The 23,777-nt window shown below is 40.5% G+C and overlaps 2 protein-coding genes across 2 annotated transcripts; one reads left to right on the top strand and one right to left on the bottom strand.

The window, feature by feature from the left end:
• Positions 1-3,912: 3,912 nt before the first annotated feature.
• optn (optineurin) lies at positions 3,913-10,880 on the bottom strand. The gene is made up of 13 exons (XM_063460175.1): positions 10,749-10,880; positions 8,696-8,820; positions 8,370-8,578; positions 8,130-8,273; positions 7,823-8,007; positions 7,531-7,624; positions 7,282-7,397; positions 6,966-7,115; positions 6,707-6,791; positions 6,428-6,571; positions 6,141-6,283; positions 5,782-5,864; positions 3,913-4,868 (listed from the first exon to the last, which is right to left on the bottom strand). Exons 2-13 carry the CDS (start codon positions 8,814-8,816, stop codon positions 4,756-4,758), a joined length of 1,587 nt encoding a protein of 528 aa, XP_063316245.1. The 5' UTR covers positions 8,817-8,820; positions 10,749-10,880; the 3' UTR covers positions 3,913-4,755.
• Positions 10,881-13,370: 2,490 nt separating this feature from the next.
• On the top strand, positions 13,371-23,206 carry ccdc3a (coiled-coil domain containing 3a). Its single transcript, XM_063501399.1, has 3 exons — positions 13,371-14,156; positions 14,896-15,073; positions 22,264-23,206. Exons 1-3 carry the CDS (start codon positions 13,750-13,752, stop codon positions 22,567-22,569), a joined length of 891 nt encoding a protein of 296 aa, XP_063357469.1. The 5' UTR covers positions 13,371-13,749; the 3' UTR covers positions 22,570-23,206.
• The last annotated feature ends 571 nt before the right edge of the window (positions 23,207-23,777 follow it).

Here is a 23,777-nt window from a genome sequence, read left to right as displayed (position 1 = left end):
TGTGGGCTGTAATTTCCACAAAGAAAAAAAAACATTCAAGAAAACACATTCTTTAAATGTTTGACTGAATTGCGAAACTGTTCAGACCACACAGCAGCACACAGGAAAGTGTGATAACACAATCAAGCAGCCGTGTTTCTCATGTGTCCAAGGTGTCCAGCTGACCACTTGAGAGATTACAGACTTTACAAAACAAAGTTAAACAAGCCGTGTCATGCTCCAAGTTAGATGCTGTCTTCGACCCTCTTTCTCAAGGTTACAAACTTCTAAAGTTAACCGAATGCTGCATCTTTCATAATGCTTGTGTTATGTATACAGTAATATAGAATTTAGACTTAACAAGAGGCTTTGTGAACTTATCCCAATACATTATCTCTCTCACACATACACTACCAGTCAAAAGTTTGGAAACAGCTTCTCATTTAATGGTTTTTCTTTATTTTTACTACTTTCTACATTGTAGATATAAACTGAAGACATCAAATATATGAAGCCAGATATATGGAATTATGTAGCAAAGAAAAAAAAAGATAAATAACTCCAAATATGTCTGAGTAGACACAGATTGCTGAAAGTAGCCACTCTTTGCTTTGTTGACAGTGCTGCAAGCATTTAGCCTTCTCTCAATGAGATTCATTGCTGTAGTCACCTGAAATGTTTTTTACTTCACAGCTGTACCTTGTCAGGGTTCATTTGTGGAATTTCTTGCCTTCTTAATGGGGTTGGGACCATCAGTTGTGTTGTGCAGCAGTCAGGTTGGTACAAAGCTGACAGCCCTATTTGACAATTGTTAGAATTCATATAATGACCTAGAACCAGTCAGCTAAGTAAAGAGAAAAATAATCCATTATTACATTAAGAACTGAAGGTCAGTCAGTCCGTAAAATTGCTACAACTTTGAACGTGTCCCCAAGTGCAGTTGGAAAAAACTATCAAGCACTACAATGAAACTGGCATATATGAGGACCGCGCCAGGAAAGGAAGACCAAAAGTTGGCTCTGCTGCGGAGGATAAATTCATCCGAGCCACCAGCCTGAGAAACTTTAAGTTAACAGCACCTCAGATTAGAGCCAAGATAAATGCCATACAGAGTTCCAGTAGCAGACAGATCTCTACATCAACTGTTCAGAGGAGACTGCACAAATCAGGCCTTTATGGTCAAATAGCTGCTAAGAAACCACAACTAAGGAAAAGCAACAAGCAAAAGAGATTTGTTTAGACAGGTGGAAATCTGTGCTTTGGTCTGATAAGTTCAAATTTGAGATCTTTGGTTCCACCTGCCGTGTCTTTGTGTGACACAGAAAAGGTAAATAGATGGTCTCTACATGCATGGTTCCCACCATGAAGCATGCAGGAGGAGGTGTGATGGTGTGGGGATAGTTTGCTGGTGACACTGCTGGGGATTTATTCAAAACTAAAGGCACACTGGGGCGATCGTGGCTCAAGAGTTGGGAGTTCGCCTTGTAATCGGAAGGTTGCTGGTTCGAGCCCCAGCTTGGACAGTCTCGGTCGTTGTGTCCTTGGGCAAGACACTTCACCCGTTGCCTACTGGTGGTGGTGGTCAGAGGGCCCGGTGGCGCCAGTGTCCGGCAACCTCACCTCTGTCAGTGCGCCCCAGGGTGGCTGTGGCTACAATGTAGCTTGCCATCACCAGTGTGTGAATGTGTGTGTGAATGGGTGAATGACTGGTTGTGTAAAGCGCTTTGGGGTCCTTAGGGACCAGAAAAGCGCTATACAAATACAGGCCATTTACCATTTCACACTGAACAAGCATGGCTATTACAGCATCCTGCAGCGAAGTGCCATCCCATCTGGTTTGGGTTTAGTTGGACCATCATTTATTTTTCAACAGCACAATGACCCCAAACACATCTCCAGGCTGTGTAAGGGCTATTTGACCAAGGAGAGTGATGGAGTTCTGTACCAGATGGCCTGGCCTCCACAGTCACCTGACCTAAACCCAGTTGAGGTGGTTTGGGATGAGATGGACCGCAGAGTGAAGGCAAAAGGGCCAACAAGTGCTCAGCATCTCTGGGAAGTCCTTCAAGAGTTTTCCATTTCAGGTAATGAGATTACCTCATGAAGCTCATCGAGAGAATGCCAAGAGTGTGCAAATCAGTAATCAAAGCAAAGGGCAGGTATTTTGAAGAATCTAAAATATAAAACATGTTCTGAGTTATTTCACACCATCCATCCATTTGCTTCCGCTTATCCTTTTCAGGGTCACAGGGGGCGCTGGAGCCTATTCCAGCTGTCATAGGGTGAGAGGCGGTATACAACCTGGACAGGTTGTATACCTGTCCAGGTATACAACCTGGACAGGTTGTATACCGCCGTTATTTCACACATTTTTGTTTACTACATAATTCCATGTGTTCATTCATAGTTTTGATGCCTTCAGCGAGAATCTACAATGTAAATAGTCATGAAAATAAAGAAAAAACCATTAAATGAGAAGGTGTGTCCAAACCTTTGACTGCCAGTGTAGATGCGTAGCTTTTCCAGCTCTTGGCAATATAATTTTACATCCAACACAATTTCCTGCACTGATGAGATATCACCCTGTTACCGCCTTGCTGGGGACACATTAGCATAAAAAAAAGAATTCCAGATTTTCCAGCAGAGGTTGGAGCAATCTCTTCACGATGCAAGTAATAATTGAAACTACAGTGATATGAAAAACAGTTTTCACAGGACTCTATGCAGATGCTGTGCAAAAACTAAGCACAAAGCACAATTTAATAGCTTGCAGAACCACTTTTAGCAGCAGTAAATTAACAGTAACTAACCCTCTACATACATTAAATCAATTAATTGTGTATTACACGATACTGCACAGTACAGAACAGTGCAACACTGTAATATGAGCTACTGAGCACAATTAAAATCCTGTCTGTAGCTCACCCAGTTGTTTTAAAGACGCTAACAGCTTTAACACTCATTCTATGTGAAAACGAAAAGATGTCCAAAGTATTAAAATCTAGGTTCAGCCTGAAGTGGAGATAAGTTACAATGTAAAATGAAACGACTAAGTGGTTACACTTAACCCGGTAAAAAGCAACTAAGAGCATAAATGTTTGAAGATATGGACAGCCGCTTTCCCAAGTGAATATAAAACTAAAATTCTGCATATGTATATATACATAAACAAACAGCTTCCATTCATTTGTGACCAAGTCAAAGATAATGAGACAAACAGTTTACCTTTTTGCAACTTTGCGTCTTCCTTCACTCAAGCAGCCCGAAAACCACCTTACCGGATGTTACGTCCACATTTAACCTCTCGAAAATAATGCCTACTGTCCAATAAGTAAAGCCTTTCGTGGCGATGTACAAGTCATTCGGTTACATTTAATAAAAAACGACACAATAAACCTCATTGTAATTCACAACACACAGGCCGGGCGAGGGGGAAAATCCAAACTGGCGCTAAACGAAGGACCCCGTTGTGTTGTCGGAGCGCTGGTAGGTGCCCAACAACTTGCCTGATTTAAAAAAAACAAACAAAAAAACAGAGATTAATGGGTGGTAGTGGGTGGTTGCTCGGATAGCAATTTCTTTGATTAGATATTAATATGAGCTAGAAGTAAAACAAAACAAACAAAAAAAAAACAACATAAGCTGCTACTGAAGTAGATTTTGTTGTATTATTTATACAGGGAAACCCCAGTCGCCTAAAATGTCATTTTACGGGACTTTAAAACATATGAAAAGTTATGTCAATATTGAAACATTTTAATACTTACAGTCAACTGTGATTATGATGTGAAAAGCCCTAAAGGGTATCTTTAAATAGGAAGGTAATGTAATATGCGAAGTGCTTGTACAACAGCATTAGCTCTTGCTTATTTCATCGTATTTAACTAAAATGTTTGTTTCATTTTTATAATATATGAAGAGTGACATCAGGCATGAGTAAAAGCAAACACATTTGCAAACGCTTTTATTTTCTTTCCCCGAACTTGAATCAGGAAGGTCTTTACAGTCTACAGAGTACAGATTCTGCCTGCACTTTGACAAATTGATCATCAGGTTAAATACATTATATTCTGATTATCAGGTACAATATGCAAAGTCAAAATAAAATATATATCTTTCATAAAGTGCCTACATGGTGAATGCTGCTTTTACCACCAAACACCAAATTATGAACTAAAATATCCTTAGTGAGGAAAAATATAGAAGCAATTTCATTTTAATTTGAAAAAGAATCCTTCAAAAATATAGAAAGCCTTCAGCAACCAAATACTTGTAAACAGATGCAGCTTTTAAAGGCTCAACTTTGGTTGATTTATTAATATATTTATGACCAGTGGTCAGTGCTTAACTAAAATCTTACCAAAAGGTCTATGCAGCTTCTGTTTTGTTTGCTCTGGACTTGTTTTGCCCCTGAAAATTTTCAGCTTGCTTCAGACAACACAGCTACAAAAAAAAAAAAAAAACCAACAATGTGACGGACAGCATGTTGCATGATAGGAGGTGTTCTGTAGAATGTTTTCTATACTGTTCTGAGTGTTTGTGAGCAACTTTTAAATGTACAACAAAATACAGTCAACATACTCTTTTCACATGCATTTCCAAACATCACAGTTTGGCTTCTTCCAAAAGCAAAGTGTTCCCACCCGAGAATAAATTTTATTGATCCCATATGGGATCTCTTGGAGTGAAGAGGTACAGGACAAAGCAGAGGAAGACTCCGATTAGGTGATGATGCAGCCGCTGTTGCCGTGAATGCTTATATGCTGTGACGCACGTCTAGTTGATGCAGTCCATGATGTGGATCTGGAGGGAGTCCAGGTCTGGAAGGATCTCATTACACTTGGGACATGCGTGCTCAGGGATATTCCCCCGATGCTGCCAGTCAGTACCTGAAAGTGAGAGACACTGATCACAACTCTAGCCTGCTGGATGGCTGCTCCAGTTCCACTTGTATTTTCTGACAGACTGATTACACCACAAAGGTTATTCAGTCGAATGTTTTGGCTATACTGAATGATTTTTGCTGCATCTAACTATCATTTTGCAAAAGGTCAGATAATGTTCTTTAATCGCAAAGTCATTACTTGTGCAGAGAAAAATCTTGTCCAGTTCCTGTCAGCAGTAAAAGTACTAAAAAAAAAAGAAAAGAAACAAGAGCCGAGGCAAACTGTAAGCTGTATATAAAAGATGGAAATAAAAATCTATGAAAAGTCGGTGTATTCCCGGTAACATCCAGTAGAGGGCAGCTATGGTTAAAAAAACAGGTCTGATTGTATATTTTCTTAGTGACTTCATGGTCTCAATTGGTAGATTCAAGTCTTAGTTACACCTAATTGTGTAATGCTCATTATATAACTTATAAGAAGATTAAGCAGGGAATGTATTAGGGTCTGGCTACTCTGGGATTCCCTTGTCTGGTGAACAGTTGTAATGAAAGACACCCAAAGAATTTGACTTTTCTTTTGCTTTTTTTCTTCATTTTTGGCAAGTAGCCTACATTTTATATTAAACTGCTTTTTCACTAGCCAAAAACACCATTCAAATAACATCACACAACATCACCGTAAAAACCAAGCTAGCTAATCAGCTCACATTTCTATCCAAATATAGTGACATGTGTTTCAAAAGACCATCTATCTCTTTTTGGTATAAAAGAGATAGATGGTAAATTAGAGTAATTGTCTTTCTAGCCAGTAATAACATCCAAATAATCAAAATGTCAGAGGGGAGTCCGGTATAAGCTATATAAGAGAAAGCCAGGAATAAGGTTTGTGCGAGAGGTTAAATTATAACATGCTGTACCTCTTCCAACTAAAGATGGTCCACCTCCATGTGGGTTTCCACCTTGTGACAAATGTCTCCTCTGCATCTCGTTCAGTGAGCGCCTGCACACAAAGAAAAAGCTTCAGATGAGCCAAATCAGGACATTATACTCAGTTTGTTTCTGTGGTCATGTCATGCAAATAGAAATGGGTTTGGCAGAATTATACAGCAAAACTTTTGTTAATTTGTAAGTTAGTCGAGCTGCAGACTCTACTTTTAAATTTCGATCCTTTATTCAATCACGAGGAGTTTTTCTCCACAAGAAGAATAGAAATTAACACATTTAGTCTGAAGAAGCTCAAATCGTGACCAGGTCAGTCCTCTCTCTGAATGCACACCTGCCCATTGAGTCCATCTCGTCTTGCAGCTGGGTGTTCTGCTTCTTCACGTACTCCAGCTGAGCAGCCAGACGCTCCTTCTCTTCGTGGAGTTTCTCCCTCGCTGCTCTTTCTGCGTGGAAGTCGGAGGAGTAGATCTCTGCCTGCAGAAAGTACAGAAAAACACAAAAACACAATGACTGCCATTAAAAGTGGTACACACAACCCTGATGTGCTGAGGCCTTCTGATTGTTGGGTTTAATGCTAGATGATATATTTCAAGTGCTCACATTTAAAGAACCACTGACCTGAGCCTGGAAAACAGATATGGTCTCCAGCTCCTTCTCCTTTTGGAACATGTCCTGCTTCATCTCATCGATCTTTTTCTGCTTAATAGCGAGAGCTTCTTCAGCTGCTGTCAGCCGCTGCTGCAGCTCCTCCGCCATATGAGACTGCAGAACCAAACAGGATGGTAAAGGTGCCAGTTATCCCTGATATATTTTTTAAAAATACCATCAATATTTTTTTTTTTACTGCATCGGGTTTGTGAAAATCAGTACGATCCACACAACACAACATAAAGTTACCTCTTTTCTCTGTTTCTCGTCTTTGAGCTCAGTGTAGTCCTCAAACAGTTTGGTGTAGGCGTCCTTCAGCTGCGCCAGGTTGTTCCTGTGTTTAGTAAATTGTGTTTAGCAATTTGTGTGAAGTGACCCGATCGCTTTATAAAGCTCTATGTAGTCAAAGTATAGTAACATAACCCCATACAAATCAGTGTCACAATATGCCGTTTCTGCACTCTCACACAATCAGTTAATGTGTATGTATGCTTGTGTTTTCTCTGACTTCTCTTCTGCAGTCTTCCTCTGCTCCATCAGGCTTTGGGCCTGCATGCTGTTCAGCTGGAGCTTCAGTCGGTCATTCTCCGTCTGAACGGCCTGTTTCTCCACCAATTGGGCCTTCAGGGTTGCCACATCCTGCTCCACCTCCCGACATCTACAACCCCCCCCCCCCCCACCCAAAAAAATAAGACAGAAATCAAATAACACAGAACATCAGTTAAACGAAGTGTAGCATTTTAGTATGGTGGTGGTATCTTTCTGCACTTTTCTGTTTTTAAGTTTAAAATAGTCATTTGTAAGTGTGTTTGTGTGGCCCAAACCTGTCCTGCAGGTTCTTCTTCATGCCTTCTGCTTCATCCAGTTTGCTCTGAGCCTGCTGCAGCTCTTTGTAGAGTGTCATCATCTGAGCCTTCAGATTCTCCACCTCAGAGGCCGCCTGAAATATTTGCAACAGTCGCACACAAAAAGTCACAAACTCGACGCAGGAAGGGAAAAGATTTTACCAATAATGCAGCTTTCAGCACAACAGATCTACTGTAATATATAAAAAAATGAAAAAAGAAACAAACCTTATCTTTTTTCGCAGAATCCTCTTTGTTCTCTGGCTCAGGTGTCTGGGTGAATTCCTCTACATTGGACTTTTTTTCTTCTAGCTTTCGAATTCTGTTGGATAATAGGTGAAACTAAATAATAAACGTATTATCCATAACATATTATGGAAACAGAACTGTGACTGGGTTTTTTTTTTATAGAGCAAAGACATAAGCAGACTGCTACAAATCTGTTGTTTCATTTTCAGAATAAAAACATTTAAAGCACTTTCACAGCTGAGAAATGTTTCCTTTTGTTGCTGTCTCGTACCTGGCCGTGCAGGTCTGCAGCTCACCCTGCAGCCTCTCGCTTTTCTCCGCCTCATTCCTCAGGGACTGCAGCAGCTGGCTAACCGTCACCTCCTCGTTGTCCATGCGTGATGCTGTCATGCTCGCATCCTGGCGTCGGCTGCGCTCTGCCCCCAACGCCTCGTTCACGCCATCGACCCCTCCATCCTGGGAGGAAAAAGAATACTAAAACACCAAGCTTCTCCTCCTGTTTGTGATTTCACCAAAATCAGGCTGAATATAAAAAAACGAGTGTTTGATGATGCTCTGTGCTACTCATTCGTCCTCACCGACACTTTGATGATCTCAATAAACGAATCATCCTGAGAATCGTGCTCTGCCTTGAGCTGTAGCTCAGAGTTCAAGGCCACCAGGTCGTTCTTCTCTGCCTGCAGCCGAGCGACCTGAGCACGCAGGGCCTCCAGCTCTGCACTCTGATTGGACGATGACATTACATAGCATAAATGCAGAAATGACTAAAGTTTCCGTAAATCTGCAGTGCAATATATGGGCAATATTATCAGCTTCACCTGCATTCCTCCCACAGCTCCTCCGATCTTCCCGGTCTCCTCCAGCCTCCTGCTCAGCTCCTGGTTTTGGAGGGTAAGTGCTTCCATGCGGCCACGGGCCTCCTCGAGCCGGCTCTCCAGGAAGTCCCGCTCTTCCTTCTGTTTTTCCCGCCACGCAGACAAACCTTCGAAGCGCTCCTTCATCGTCAGGTTGGTCTGACGGAGAGCCTCTGAGAGAGAATTAAAATAAATGTGCGTGTTACAAACTCACTCATTCCAACTATCACCAATTTTTCACTATTTGTCCTCTCCCTAACTGCTCTATCCTCGCTCATCACTGCTCTCACCTTTCAGGTCTCTGTTCTCCTGAATGAGGATGTTCATCTGCTGCAGGGTTTCCTCCAGTGTGCCGGGCTGATTGGCAGAGCGAGAGATGTCGCCGTTCATCACGGGGCCTCCAGACGCCATGATGCTGAGAGGAAGGACGTTTTGTCATGCTTTGTATATTATTTGTATATTAAACAATTGGAAACACTGGCAACAAATAAGTCATCAAGACAAGGTTGAGAACAAAGCCAAACAGTTACAGTCATGTGAAAAAGAAAGCACAGTCACTATACACATCGCTTTGGAGCTCACGGGTGGTTGCTTGCTGACATTCCTGGCTCTGGTTGCCTGGGTAGCATAAACTACCAGGTCATACGTCAATAAATATTATTCTTTACCCTCACTGGTAGTCACTTTGCTCACTTGGAAAATGAGAAACGTTTACCCCGGGGCCCACGTACTTCCCTTATCCGGCAGTTACTAGCTGGTATATTGTCTTTGGATACACAAGACCAAAGTGAAGATGTCTGGCCATAATGTACAACACTAAATTTGGTGTGACCCAAACACCAGCATATCAGCACAAACACCTAAAAGCAACTATCAAGCACAGTGGTGGATGGGTGATGATTTGGGTTCTCTCTATATGCCAAAATATTGTAGAGTCAAATGCGAGGCCGTCTGTCTGACAGCTAAAGCTTGGCTAAAACTGTGGTCATGAAACAGGACAACAATCCCAAACACAGAAGCACATCTACAACAGAACGACTTAAAAAGTAAAGAATCAGTTATACTGATAATAATATATACAGTTATACTCAAAGTCCAGACCTTAACCTTGTTGAAATGCTGCAGAGGTTCTTTCAGAGAGATGCGTATGAATAAATACCTGCAAATGTCAAAGAACTGCAGCAACATTGTAAAGATGACTGGGCCAAAATTCTTCTGCAACAAAGTGATTCTTCACAAACTGTTTTGGTATTTTGGTTTAATTTTAGGTGAATAACTAAAGTTAAATTAATAACTTTAAACACAGTGTAATACATCACACGCTGTTTTTCATATGAGGCTGCATTTAAATCATTTTAGAACCTGATGAGGACCTGTGATTTTCTTTGTTATGTTGTGATATAATGTTTAGATGTATAAAATTAAAAAGGGTGCACTTTTTTAAAATAACATGACTGTATGGTAAGTGTTGGTGTTTGCTGTTCCCACTAGGGGGCACTGAAGCTCACACTTCCAGTTCTACATATAGTGGCTTTAATGCTGCATTCCTCACGTGGAACATTTATCAGATAATATAAAATCAAAAGGATCCCATGTTATATATTACGCACTATCAGTTAATTTAAAAATAATTAATACATTCGGGATTTTTGGTTTCAAATAATCACAATCAGAAGAAATTGACTTAAATACTAACGTTGATCTCTTTTTTTTTTTTTTTGTAAATTTAACAGCTAATTTTAATGTTTACAAAAAAAAAAAAATGCAGCATTTTTAACTGCGAATAGGTTTGTGTTTAATATCATTTGGCTTGTTGTTGCCAGTAAGACATGTTTAAAAAATGTCTGCTGACATCACTAAGTGACTCAGTGCTTCAGGAGCCGAGAAGGAGCATGCCGAGGGGAATTATCCCATCAGGAGTCACATGATATGGCAATTTGATTTCAATAACAGAGACACTGTGTTGTCCTTTCGCCCTAACGCTATGGTATACTACATAATGGCCTAAATAAGATGTAATATCACATTTAGAAGCTCTTAACAGCGGATATCACCGTTGATCGCCAATTTACAAGTACGAGTCGGAAATCTCACATGCTAGTTCAAAATAATCGTGTAATACTAGCTTGGAGGACAGTAAGTTCGCCCCAAAATAGTTATATTTATTTTGACTTTCTTTCAGTATTGTTTTACTTTCACTTTCTTGGAATAGGCCTATCCTAAGTGCGACTTTTGGTAAACAATAAAAAGTTACCAGTAACTTAAAACGAACACGGACGAGCTTTAACCTCAACCAAACTGCGTCACACCAAACGTCAACCGAGTTTAAAGGTTTTAACTCACCTGCTGTCAACTCGAGAACTAAACACGGCCTGCCCGTTCGCGCTGACAATACATAGGCAGTATCGCAAAGGTGGCTGTGTATGTCGAGTAATATTGCTCTTCTAGTTAGCAGGGGCGTTGAGTGACGATACAGAAAAAACGATCTTTGCTTCCGGTTGTTCCTTTCAAAGTAAACTCATTAACTGGCGCAGTACTGATAAACATCAATGCATTTTTGTGTTTGTTGATTTATATCGAATAAATTAGCTTTCTGCGTTTTGCGTTATCAGTGATAATCGCGTAGGTGCTCATTATTATTATTATTATTATTATTAAGTTTTGTTGAATTATTATGTTTGCTATTTAGTTTCGTCTGGCTTATTTTTCTTTTGTTTTTAGGTAATTTTAACTAATTTATTGGTTATTTTTATGGATTAAAAAATAAAATAAAATCTAGAATCTATGATTATCTCAGTAAATTGGTACCAGCATGCATAGTTCTTGGTTTGCTTTCTTGCAAAAATAAATCATTGAAAGGCCAAGAGTTTGACTGGAAATTGACTTCATTTGTGTGCATATGCACCTAGATCAGTGACTCTTTTGATCAAGAGCTTTGTTTTGATTTGTGACAAATAACAGCTATAGAACGATTATAGTGACAGTGTAGTTATCAGTTTAAAATAATGTAAAAATAACAATTTCCATTAATGGGGATTTCAAACAGTAAAGACTTAATTCAACGATTCATCTGAAGTTTATTTTAATAAGCAGTAGATGAATCCACAAACCGCAAGACAAAATCAAAGACACAAACAAAACAAACAAATCCGCAATTGCTACCAGCACTGCAACATCTGTTGAAATTGAAATTCCTCCACCTAAAAATAAATAATGTCTTTATAAAATTAAATTCATCATCAGAGGAAAACCATTCTCTTTAGCTGGAATTAAATAAGGCTTAAGTACACCATATTCATTAAACTGTATTGTGTGTAGCTATTTTCACTTCTATTTATCATATTAAAATACTACAGTGATTATTTGTTCTTTCTGAAGTCCTTAGCTTTTGATATTTGTTTTTAGGGCAATCTTAATTCATTCTTCAAGAACGCTTTGCTTTTATTTTGAAAGCCATAGTTCCTATCTAAGTCGGTCTAATTTTCGACTACTGGACACCGAGTTCACTTGTGCGGAGTTTACGGACGTTTTTCATTTCCTCGTAGTGACGTCACGGGGCAGAGGACTGATCTGAGAACAAAGAGCGCCTGCGCGTAAGCAGCGCCGCCGCGGCACGGGTCCATCCGCATTTTTTACACATCGGCAAGAGGCTGACATGTGTGGGGGCGGGGCTAGACTATCAGCTGTTAGCGGGAATTCCCCCTCAGGAGTCACCTTACACTTGCAAACGGGAAAGGAAGGACTGGAGATTCCCTCTGATGTCAGCTTTGAATGATAAATGGTGATGACGGTGTAACTGATTCCGATGGGATATCTGTCAATACTGTAGCATAGAACACTCAGAGGCTACTGTAGTAAAATACAATGGAATGTCCGAGAAACACCATTTCTGCTCTTGTTTGTGCAGCTACAGCTATACGTTTATATATACAGTTATACTTACTTTCCACTAGATGGCAGTCTTATTCAAGCGCAAGCTACTGATGTTCATGCTCAGGTTAGTTTAAAGCAATCAGATATGGTCTCTGTACTTACTGGAGGTTGAGCCTAGAACTGTATGGAAGACTGTTAAAGTGGTTATAGTTGAGGAACTGAAAGTGATTATTCATCTCTACTATGATCTTATGTGGGCTATTCTTAATAAAATATTTTAGGTTTTGTGAAATGTAATCACATTATAGAGTCCTGGTGCATCTTTAGAGTCACTTATCTCAGGTCAAAAAACAAACAAACAAACAAACAAAAAAAAAAAACAAGAGAGAGAGAGAGAATCCCTGGAGGAGTTTCACCACAGAAAGCCTATTGTCTCCCATGGGATTTCCCTTAAGTGCTTCAAAACTCCCAGTGATCCTTGTCCAGGAGCCACTGGACCCCACTGACCCACAACAGGTAGCCAAAATCAAAGATTTGTACTAAAGGTCTATCAGAAAGAATGTTGGGACTCACACAACACGACACACTAAGTTCCCAGAATAGCGCTTGAATAACCTAAAAGAGCCACTATACCCCCAGGGTGTTGTAAAACAAATTCGAGGTATCCTGGAACCCAGTGGAAACTTCAGCAGCACCCCCCTTTGGACCCATTCAAATTCCTCTCAGATGCTTTGATTTATCTCCCATGGAACTTCCTCCAGCCAAACCCTGGCTCCTGTGATACCATCTCCCACCACAGTGATTGTCCCTTTATAATCACGTTTAACGCCTTCACATGCCGAACAGAAGAAATCGATTCCTCGTGGAAGTATTCGTTTCATAAAGCGACGCGTTTTGTGAAGAACCTGGAGTATATTTGAAATAATAATCTTTTTGATCGAAAGAGTTTTATACATCATGTGGGTTATAATATTATGTCTGAGGTCAACAGGTTCAAAACCTCAGGTTCATCACCTTTTCTTCAGGCAAAATACCACTTCAACGCATCGACCACCCCTCATTGAAACTCTAAATATCAAAGCAGCGCACGAGTCCTTGAAGGCATCACCATCGCTCTGTTTAAACCTCTCCTCCTCCAAGCAGGAGAACGGACAGAGCTGCAGGTTGGAGCGGTTAGTCTTTGCACATTCATATTAATCCGATTTTATTCTTTCCAAAAGTCTTCAGACGATTGAAGTTCGTTTGAGTTTGCGTTAATGCTCAAAAACTCTGTCTGAAAAATTCTTTTTATTGTGATTTAGCATCATCAAGTGGTTGAGGTAAACACATGTGCATAACTTTTGCAAAATCAACCAGATTTGTTTACTTTCGGTAACTTGGCTGGGTCTCCTGGAAACAGTTAGGACAAAAAGAAAGAATCATCAACGCAGACTTTAGGAGGTGCCAGATAAGATTTTGTAGGCTTTTCGGGATGTTTCCCACGACTATCCTCCTCGCAACACTCTGCGTTTTTGCGCATCTGGACACCTTTACGCGTGGCTGCCAGCTCCCCTCGGAATGGCGGCCGCTGAGCGAGGGCTGCCGGGCGGAACTTGCGGAGATCATCTTGTATGCCCGGGTCCTGGCAATCCACCGGGAGCCGGTGGGCGTTGGAGTGGGCAGTCTGTACAACTCCCTGCCCTTCGGGTTCGGATACGGGTACGAGGGCGCAGAGGAAGGGCTGCTGTACTCTGCAGAGGTGGAGCTGCTGTGTGACCAAGCCTGGGGCAGCATGCTGGAGGTACCCTCTGGATCCAGGCTCAACCTGACCGGGCTTGGTTACCTGTCCTGTCAGTCCCACACCGTGATGGAGAACTACTCCTATTTCTTTTTCCTCAGGTGAGGCAGAAAAAACGGTCACTTTTTATTTCAAAAAATTAATGTGATATATTTTTTTGGTTTTATTTTTTGCAAAAAGAAAAAAAAAGAAACCAAAAAGAACCCCCCCCCCCCCCCCCCCCCCCCACAATTAAATACTATTTCAGCTTTAACTGAATTTATCCCAACTTTCAAATCTATTATTGTTGCCACATAAATGAAAGAGCACCTTTAAATTAACACTGTTTGTATGTAAATAATCAAAGTGGTAAAACAAATGAGTAAATACCACTTTGAAGGACTGCCACTTTTGGCTTTGGCCTTCATCAAGACTTTTTATTACTGTACACCTATCAGCTATAAATTGGAGTTATTAGCAAATGATCAGTTTATCAGCCAAACAGATTATGACCTCATGATGTATTTCTGTTCTCTATTCTGGCTGTTAAAGCAGACCTACTAGTTATTTTCTTATAGTATACAATACACTGGTGGATGTTCATATTGAAAATGGCCAAAGTTTAAAACAACAAGATCAGTAGATTTGTAAATAATTCCTCAGAACCAAATAGCCAGGGTTCAGAATGCTATTTCTAATAAATTTCTAACATAAATACTCATTATTTTAATTTGTGAATCATGCAAAGCTTCTCCGGTACAATCCAAGAACAAAAATATACTGGAAAGGAGCAGAGTGCATTCTTTTTAAATGCAGATTCAAATGTGCTGCTTACATTTGTCCCCTTCATCTCCTCTGTAGGATGGATGAGAACTACAGCATCCGACCTCATGGGGTCAACTTCCAAGATGCCATCTTTGCTGACACAATTGAGAACAGGCGCACGTTTTCCAGTCTGTTTCAGTTCTCCAACTGCACTCAGGGGAGCCAACCATTTCAGACTTTCAGCCCCGAGTGGGACACGCAGGAAGACAGCAGGGTAAGGCATCACTTAGTCATAGTTAGCCTGTTAAAGTGTTGTACATGAAGAAGAGAAACCAAACGTCTACGATTAAACTGACAATTGCAATCTATAATGAAAAGCTTCATTATCTTCTTAGAAGAATAACGTTAGAAATGTTGGTGGTTTTTTGCTGACACTGCAAACAAACACAAAACTATCTTGTTGTCACGGAGATAACAAATAGTCTATGGGAACATCAGGGAGCAAATGTGTTTTATTAAATTGTTATTGCCTTTTATATATCTAAAGCACCTCATTGGGGTTTTTCCTATTTTCTGTTATAACCCCCCCCCCCCCCCCCCCCCCCCCCAAAAAAAAAAAAAACAACATAAAATTTAAAACATAAAAAATAAAAATAAAAATAACACACATTACCAATGAATATGAATAACAGTGAAAGAAGTATTTGATCCCCAGCAACCCAGCTAGACATCTGGCTCCCATGGGTGGGATTTCAAACAACCAATTCATGACATCGATCCCAGCTTGTTATTTGTATAAAGTACACCTGTACAAAGAATCACTTTCTTCCATTCCAACCTCTCCACCACTGTGAGCAAGAGCAAAGAGCTGTGAGAAGATGTCATTGAAACCAAAATCAAGCTCTCTTGCTTGACCTGCCATGTTTGTAGAAAAAATGCTGATTATCACCCGAAAAACACCATCCCCACAGTCATGCATGTAAGCGGAAATCATGCATTGGTGCTGTTTTTCTGCTAAGGGTACATGATGACTTAACATATATTAAGGGGCAAATGGACAGGACCATGTACCTTAAAATCTTGGATGAGAAATCTCCTTCCCTCAGACAGAACACTGAAAATGGGTTATGGATGGGTCTTCCAGCATGACAATGACCCAAAACATACTAACAAAGCTACAAAGGAGTGGCTAAAGAAGATGCACATTAAGGTCATGAAGTGGCCTAACCAGTCTCCAGACCTCAGTCCTCTAGAAAATCTGTGGAAGGACTTGAAGCTTCGAGTTACTAAGCAACTGCCAAGAAATCTAAAGGGTTGTGAGAGTTTCTGTAAAGAGGAGTGGTCCAAGATTCCTCCTGAGATGTGTGCAAACCTGATGACCAACTACAGGAAACATCTTACTGCTGCGCTTGCCAGCAAGGGCTTCTCCACCAAGTAGTAAGTCATGGTTATCTAAGGATCAAATACTTATTTAACTCACTGACATGTAACTCAAATTTTGCAACTTTTATGTCATGTGTTTTTGTTTGATATTTTGAATGCTTGTTTTGAACATAGCTAAAGGTTTGAAAATTACGTCACTGTATAAATAGTAGCTAATTCCCAAAATCACAGGCCTCAGATGGCTCTAAGGGCTCCATTCCCAACAGTTTTTTTTCTAGACTTGGCTATGCATGATGTCATTGAGCGTACATATAGTCAACTTTGATTGGCCGCAAACACAGGAGCACCACTCACACGATTCTTCTATTTACAAGGGGCAGCCAATCAGAAGCAAGTTTGCTTAAAGAGCTGTTGACCTTAAAATGAAAGGAGCTATTTAAAAAAAAAAGAACTTCTTAGAAGAATGAGGCTAGTCAGTCCCCTGTTTCAAATAGGCCAACTTTTTGTGGGGGTTTGCAGAAAATGTAAACAAACTCAAAACCATGTTGTTACCATGGCGATAACAGATTAAGGGTCCAGACAAACAGCAGTGTGCAGGGAACTGGAGCAACTAACAATATTAGGGTGTTGTAGTTTCGGTAATGTTTGAGTCAGAAACTGGCAATGAATCAACCGCTGTAGCTGAACTATGTGTACGAGCAGAGGGAGGTCTTGGTTTGTGTGTGTGGACACCTAATAATGAGCTGAGTTGTGAGTCCGTTGACAGGAATGTGGGAAAGAAAGATCAGTCAAACTACCCTCTGGCACTATGCAGAGCTGAACACACAAATACCCACACAAAATGGATTGATTCTCAGAAGGATAACAAAAATGCCCACATGCGCCAACACACAAGAATCAATTGTACTCTTAATAAAGTTTTAATATGTGATTGGCCCGACATAATCATGTCCCAACCTGTTGTAGATCAAAGCAAACTGATGAGTCGAGGTCGAGGCGTATCGGATACTGTCCGTGCACCCCGGGGTCAAAGATCAAATAGCAGAGATCCACGACTTTGACACCATCAGCTTGAAAGCGTGTCAGTCTGCAGCTTTGATCTGTATCAGCATGAAGCAACATATCACGCTGACCTCGGACCAGAGATAAGCTGAAGCTTGTGAAGGGAGCTTTGCTGCTGGGATTCAGACATTCATTATCACATCTGCTCTGACTGATCCGAGCAGCTCGCACCTCAAACAAGACGGGACACGGCAGCTGGAGACAAACTTACGACACATCTTTGCTTTTATTTTGAAAAGGTACAGCTGAGTGGTTGCTGAATAGTTTTTTGTGACACACACAAAGAAGAGGCCCTCACTTTGGTGTTTTAATGATGATGAAGAGCACAGCAAACCTGGTGCCATGTGGATGAAGGCAACATCACACCCTGGAAGAAAGAACATCCTTCAGGATGCTTCATGGAGGGATAAAGATGATCAATTAAAACACAGTTTATGGTGACACTTCACTCTTTGGCAAAGGTGACACTGATATGCACTTGATGTGCTCATTCGCTTCAAGTCTTCCTTCATATCATAACTGATTTTTTTTCTGTCTCAGTGTTTTGGGTGTGGGTTTTGTTTTCCTTGCATGATTTGGAAATAATGGAGATGAAAATAAGCACAATAGATCCCCTTTAAAGTCAGTGCGATTTACAGACAGTGTCTCTATTAGAATCATTTAATACATCCGGTGGACCGTGGAGCATTACGTGGATCTTCATTAAAGAAGCTGAAGTTTTCATACACTTGTATCCATTTATTGCACTCGTTATCATCATATTAACACTCTGAAGGATGTTGTGCCTCATTCCTGGCTGACTTTTTCTCTACTGCCTGCAGCATTCACAGCTGATTTACCTCTTCAGCTTTAAATAATCTCACAGCTAATTTAGCCACAGCATTATTTAAGAGCAAGAATTTAACTGTTAAAGGGCTGCAAAGTGTGGTATTGTAGTGCCTTCTTTTCTGTTTCTGTTCTGGTTTAAACTACAGGATCTAGCCTCTGAATTAAGGGGTCATAGTTCAGGCAAAAAGGGGTTAAAGGTGCTGTTATTGTAGAGGAGGATTCACGTGCTCCTCTACAATAACCTTTAGGCAAGGCAGGACAAAACAGGTGTTTTGTTTGGGAATGCTTATGGAGATGTAAAAAATGGGGAAAGAAATCTCTCTTCTTTCTCTTTTTATCCTTCTTTAATCTAACAGCCAAGAACCAAGCCTATTAATACTTTTATTATCTAAAGTTAGCTTCCCTTCTTGCATCACTCTCTGTGCTTTCATCCTTCAGCTGCATTTAAAGACAAAAAAAAAATCCCTAAAATCAGAGCTGGGAGGAGGTTTGCTTCTGATTTCAGCTTTGTGGGAACCAGATGCCCCGCCAGAAGGATAGACAGGAGACTTCCTTCACTGCACTTTTCCTGCCAAAACCTTCAATTATCTTTTGTTCAAAGGCTCATCTTATCAGTAGTGCTCAGAGCCGCTTTTACCACAAGACAGGTCAGACACTCCTGTGGGTCTAATACAGATATAATACATACATATCATATGAGTTCTTTGATTCTTTGACAGGTCACAAGAAGGCAGGCAGATGGCTCGAACACGTCCTAATCACTTCCATATACAGCACATTTTTACTGTGTATGCATACAGGTTGACTGTACCCATGGTAAGGGAAGGTGGAATTTTGAACCCTCATGCAAACCCCTTTAACAAGTTTCCTGACTCTCATTAACATTTTATGTACGTGCTTACAGAGGGGTAAAAGGGAGCGCCTGTTTCACTCAAGAGTTAGACACTAAAGCTCATAAAGAATACATTATCAGACTGTGTTTTACAGAAATAAAGGAGAAAAGTGCAGAAGCAGAGGAGAAATGCCACACTATGGAGCACCTCTTCACCACCTTTATTTCTTTTCTGCTCTCCGTCTCCCCTTTGTTCCTTTTGTCTCTTCATCACGCTTTCTCTCCATTTTCTAGCCTTCCCTTCCCACGCACGCACAGACAATATAAAATCTGCACAAGGAGAGGAGAAAACCCTGGGTTGGCTCTTTAACGCCAGCAGTGGAGCTCTAAAGCCACTAACTGTGTGTAAAGGTGTCTGGCCATGTGTGTTGTCTGTGTAATTGTGTGGACTCCTGCTGAGATTCTATATAAAGTTAGGGAGAGAAATCAAAAAGTCTGCAGAAATGAATGAGGAGTCAGGTCAAGCTGGGTGCAGACAAAAACACCTCTAAATTCTTTCAAACATGATTACAGCCTTTGGGGTTTTTTGTGTTTTCTTTTCCACTTTTGCTTCTTTTTCTTCCATATTTGACATTGTGTCATTTTTTTTTTTTACTCAAACAAATGAGTAAAAAAATCAATTTACATAAATTCCTCAAGTTTGCTCCAGAGCAAAATGTTCTAAAAGCAAGTTTGGCATTGAGAGAACTGGACTGGATGGCCTGTGGTGTCACAGTGCAAAGTATTGCAGTGACATTAAACTTGCTGTCATGAAGTTTGCATGGCTGATTTAATTTCTCTGACCTTCCTACATTTGCACCAGTTATGAGTTATAAACCCCCAAAACCTATAGCTATACATGTTAAACACAGGACAAAGTCTGAGCACCACATTTTCTTCAAATTCCTTCTCCAGAGTTACCAAACACCTTCACCTGCTTCACTGTTGCAAATATGTTACAGGCAGAATGTTCAGCAAACGCAACTTCACAAAAAAAAAAAAAAAATCATTATTACGATGAAGACAGAGTCACTGACAGGTCAGATTTGCAAGACTTTTCAGTGATGACTGTGATCAGAGTAAGAACTACTTTGTTGCTTTCAGCTATTTGCAGAAGTCTTTCTTCAGAGTTTATTGCATACCTTCAGCATCAGACAGAAGCAGGGTAAGTCCATTAGTGTTTTGCAGTCCGGCAGCACTAATTACTCATGACAAAAGATCTCTAACACCGAGACGGGATCGATCAGAATCTAATGACAAACGCCAGTGTGTCCTTCAGTCAAGTTAGCTCTCACACAGATTTAAAAATCTTCTGTTCCGTTCATTGAAGTTTACAAAAGCTTGCATGGATGGTTTCTAATAACTACACGTAAGATAATTATAAACCGAACTACCAAAATATATCCACCATGTTAAGAAATCTCTGACTTCATGTTATTTCCAGTCAGGCAATGTTTCATTATGACATCACTGTTAAGATGTGGTACCTGCACTGATGAGCCAAAATGTCAGACTGAATCAGAACAGACTGAAAGGTTTCAAGGACCTGAAGGGTCACATGTGACCTGACCTGAAGGAAACTGCAACATAGGGCAATCAGTCATTGTAGTCATTTTAGACCACTGTTGCTGTAAATGTTAATTGTTAAATAAATAGAGTTTTGAACAAACTAAGAGGACATTCCCATAGTTTCTTGCCTCCCTTTACTGACTTTTGGATACTGAAGAACCTGAATGTTTCTGTGTTCTGTCTTTCTTCACTGTGGACCTTTGTGCATTCAGTTGTCGTCACATGTCCTCTAAATACTGTTTATACAGATGACGCTAAACAGCAGGCAGGTGTGACCCGGATGTTTTGACAGGTGGTGTGCGTTTGTGTGTCCGTGTGTGTGCTTGATGCATCCCACTGTGAAATTTCCTAAGAGAACTGAAAAGGCAAGGCTTCAAACTGTTAAAAAAAAAGAATATGAATTTGACTTCAGTCTTAGTGAATAGGAACAAATGCATGAAATATTTTCTCACCCTAGTGGATTGTATCCATGCAGAGGGATTTGGTTTTATTCACATGGGTTTCTACCTTTACGCTGATAAAAAGGTAAATGGAATTTTATTGCTTGCTTGTACTACAAACAACATGATCTTGTAGTCTGTGCATACAGTACAGTATCACCATATGGCCGGGTAACATTGTCCTCATAATATTATCTTCATCAGTCTCAGTATGAACTATTTAAACTTTAACATGAAGTTTAAATGTAAAGGTTTTTTTTGTTTTTTGTTTTATTTGGGTGTATTGTATTGCAACACTAATTCCAAGAAAGGTAGTATGCCATATAAAATGTAAAAACAAATAGACCCAAAGGTCCAACAACTGGTCTTCTCTGTTCCCAGACTTTTATGGACCATTGTTAAAAGAAGAGGGAATGCTACACCTTGGTAAACATGACCACCCTCCCACTAATACCATTTCTGAGGAGGCTTACACTAAGAGGCTTCTTCAGTTTGTAGTCTTTAGCCTAAGCTAAACACTAAGCTAAAGTCCCTCCAGTTTTAGCTAACAGACACAACAGTAATGTCTTCTCAGTATTTCTTTAACATAGTTTAAGACAATTTTTCAGCAATTGTTTTCCAAACAAATGGCACTAAAACACACTGCATTATATGCCAAAACCATACGAGTGTCCATTTTTGCGATCCTTGGTGCCACAGTACAAAACAGCAAGCTAAAAGAACAGGGGCTTGGCCTTAACCTCGACTGTGGTCATTTGAGTATGTATGCAGAGTGAGACAAATAGTGAATGTACAGTACATACCTTTAGTTCACAATATTTTTGAGTTTGTATATGTTACTTGTGATAAAGTGCGCCCATAAACAGAGGAAACCAAACCATACATTCCCACTGGGACATCAACAGCTGACACCCTTGTGAACCCTGTCGGTTCAGGTCAGCTCTCTTCCATCAAGAACGTGCAACATTAGGGTCCCAGAAACATCAAAATATGTGACCCTTGCATAGGGATGAGAGGTCAATAGTACATTTATATTACACAGGTACCCAAACACACGTGTTTTTGAAATGGGAGTAGAAGTCTATAGAAAAGTAAATAAGACTTCCTGCTTAGCATATTAGGCTTGTTACAGGATAAACAACATGCACAGGAGAGAAAACACACACACACGACATGTAGAGCTCCCACTCTACACATCTAGCTGACGAGATAGCAGCTGGAAGTCTACAACAGTTTGTCAGACACTTAAGACAACAAGTCTTCCCGTATGCTAACTAACACCACCATCTTCTCTTTCCTCCTCACCCCCAGCTGCTGTGCTCCTCGGTGCAGGCTGCACTGTTTGAGGAGGAGGAACGAGGCCGGAAGTTGCAGGAGCGGTTGGCTGCAGCGGAAAGGAGGAACCGGCAGCTGAAGGAGCGAGTTCGCAAGGTGAAGCGTTCCTTGAGAAACGCCCGCAAAGCTGCACGCAAGGCTGAGCAGCAGGCACAGGAGCTGCAACAGAGGCTAAAAGCCTCAGAGAGAATGGCGGGACATCACCTCAACACTATAACACAGAAGGAGCCTCCACTCGGGGGTTACACAAGTGCAGCGATACGTCACGGGATGCAACTTTAAATTGTATAAGTGCCACTCACCTGGACTGCAGAGTGGTTGTAGATCTGGAGAGACTGCTGGGCGGTCTCTCTGCAAGGGACTGAGAAGTGTCACGAGTAAAAACACTTTAGAAGCAATACTCTTCACAGTTGTCTTGTAAATAAACTGCTATCCCTTTTCTTTCTACCTGGAACTCTTGTAATAAACTGTGGATAAGCGTGATTCCCACTTATCTGATAAAAATAAACGGTTTTCTGAATGAGAATCAAACATTTTTATTTTCCCACTGATTCCTTCTTTGGTTGCTCAGCTCTGCTGCCTTCATGAGTGGATTCAGTGGCAGAGCTGTGCTCATCTCAAGATGTTGTCTTGCTCTGCTCTGACACTAAGAGCAGCTGTGAGCAATAGTAACAGCCACAGTGGGAGCTTATTGGGATGTGAAGGACAATTAGTTCTCTTTGCCTTTCAGCTGTTAATTAAAAGACAGTTATGATTTTCACAAGGCACCACTTTTACCTAAGTGGAAAAAACCTGCACTGGGTCACCAGGGAACTATTTAGGGATAGAGTTCAGTTGCTTTTAAGTTTCATGCCAGAATGCCAGATAGGCAAAGTTTCACAAGCTATAGGAGGTGTCAGCTTTACAATAAAGTCTATAACAAGGATTTTGGCCTCACGGTTTCTCTGTTATAAGATCTGCATTTGCAAATGCCAAATACTGAATAGTACATATAAAAGGATGCATATAAATTAATAGCCAAATACAAGTTCTTTACCATTTGATCAATCAATCAATCAATGAAAGCCCTGCATTACACTAACATCCTGTCCAGGCTCTCGCACTATGGTAGCTGAGATAGGCTCCAGCTGATTCATGGAAGGCAATAATATATTCTATAAATGTGGTAACAGTTACTTACATATTTTCTGATCATAATGAAAACATTAGGATCATTTTGAAGTCAGGTAAACTTTTGAAATTGGGAAGAACAATTTTAAAAACAAAGCAAAAAGTAAAGAACTCTACATATTTGGATACCAATTGGGTTTGAGGTCAGTCCTCATAAGATGACAGCTAATGGTTTTGAGAAGCACTTTGGCAAATAGATTTGTTCTTCACAGTGACCTGCATGCATTCAAAGCATGCTCAAAGTTCATTGATCAATACTACAAGGACTACAAATAGACTACAGAGAGAAGGCTGACATAAAAAAAAACCCTTACAGATTC

The sequence above is a fragment of the Pelmatolapia mariae genome, linkage group LG17, assembly GCF_036321145.2.
Source record: "Pelmatolapia mariae isolate MD_Pm_ZW linkage group LG17, Pm_UMD_F_2, whole genome shotgun sequence".
Classification (NCBI taxonomy): domain Eukaryota; kingdom Metazoa; phylum Chordata; class Actinopteri; order Cichliformes; family Cichlidae; genus Pelmatolapia; species Pelmatolapia mariae.
Note: the sequence above shows the minus strand (reverse complement) of the source record. Positions and strands in the feature narration are given on the sequence as shown.

What these genes read in the sequence shown, in the direction of transcription:
- ccdc3a (XM_063501399.1), top strand. Translation starts at nt 13,750, where the DNA reads ATGTTTCCCACGACTATCCTCCTCGCAACACTCTGCGTTTTTGCGCAT. An exon ending in TCCTATTTCTTTTTCCTCAG is followed by an intron (nt 14,157 to 14,895) that starts GTGAGGCAGAAA and finishes TCTCCTCTGTAG; the next exon opens with GATGGATGAGAACTACAGCA. An exon ending in ACACGCAGGAAGACAGCAGG is followed by an intron (nt 15,074 to 22,263) that starts GTAAGGCATCAC and finishes CCTCACCCCCAG; the next exon opens with CTGCTGTGCTCCTCGGTGCA.
- optn (XM_063460175.1), bottom strand. Translation starts at nt 8,816, where the DNA reads ATGGCGTCTGGAGGCCCCGTGATGAACGGCGACATCTCTCGCTCTGCC. An exon ending in AAGAAGAACCTGCAGGACAG is followed by an intron (nt 7,116 to 7,281) that starts GTTTGGGCCACA and finishes GGGGGGTTGTAG; the next exon opens with ATGTCGGGAGGTGGAGCAGG. An exon ending in TATCTGTTTTCCAGGCTCAG is followed by an intron (nt 6,284 to 6,427) that starts GTCAGTGGTTCT and finishes TACTTTCTGCAG; the next exon opens with GCAGAGATCTACTCCTCCGA.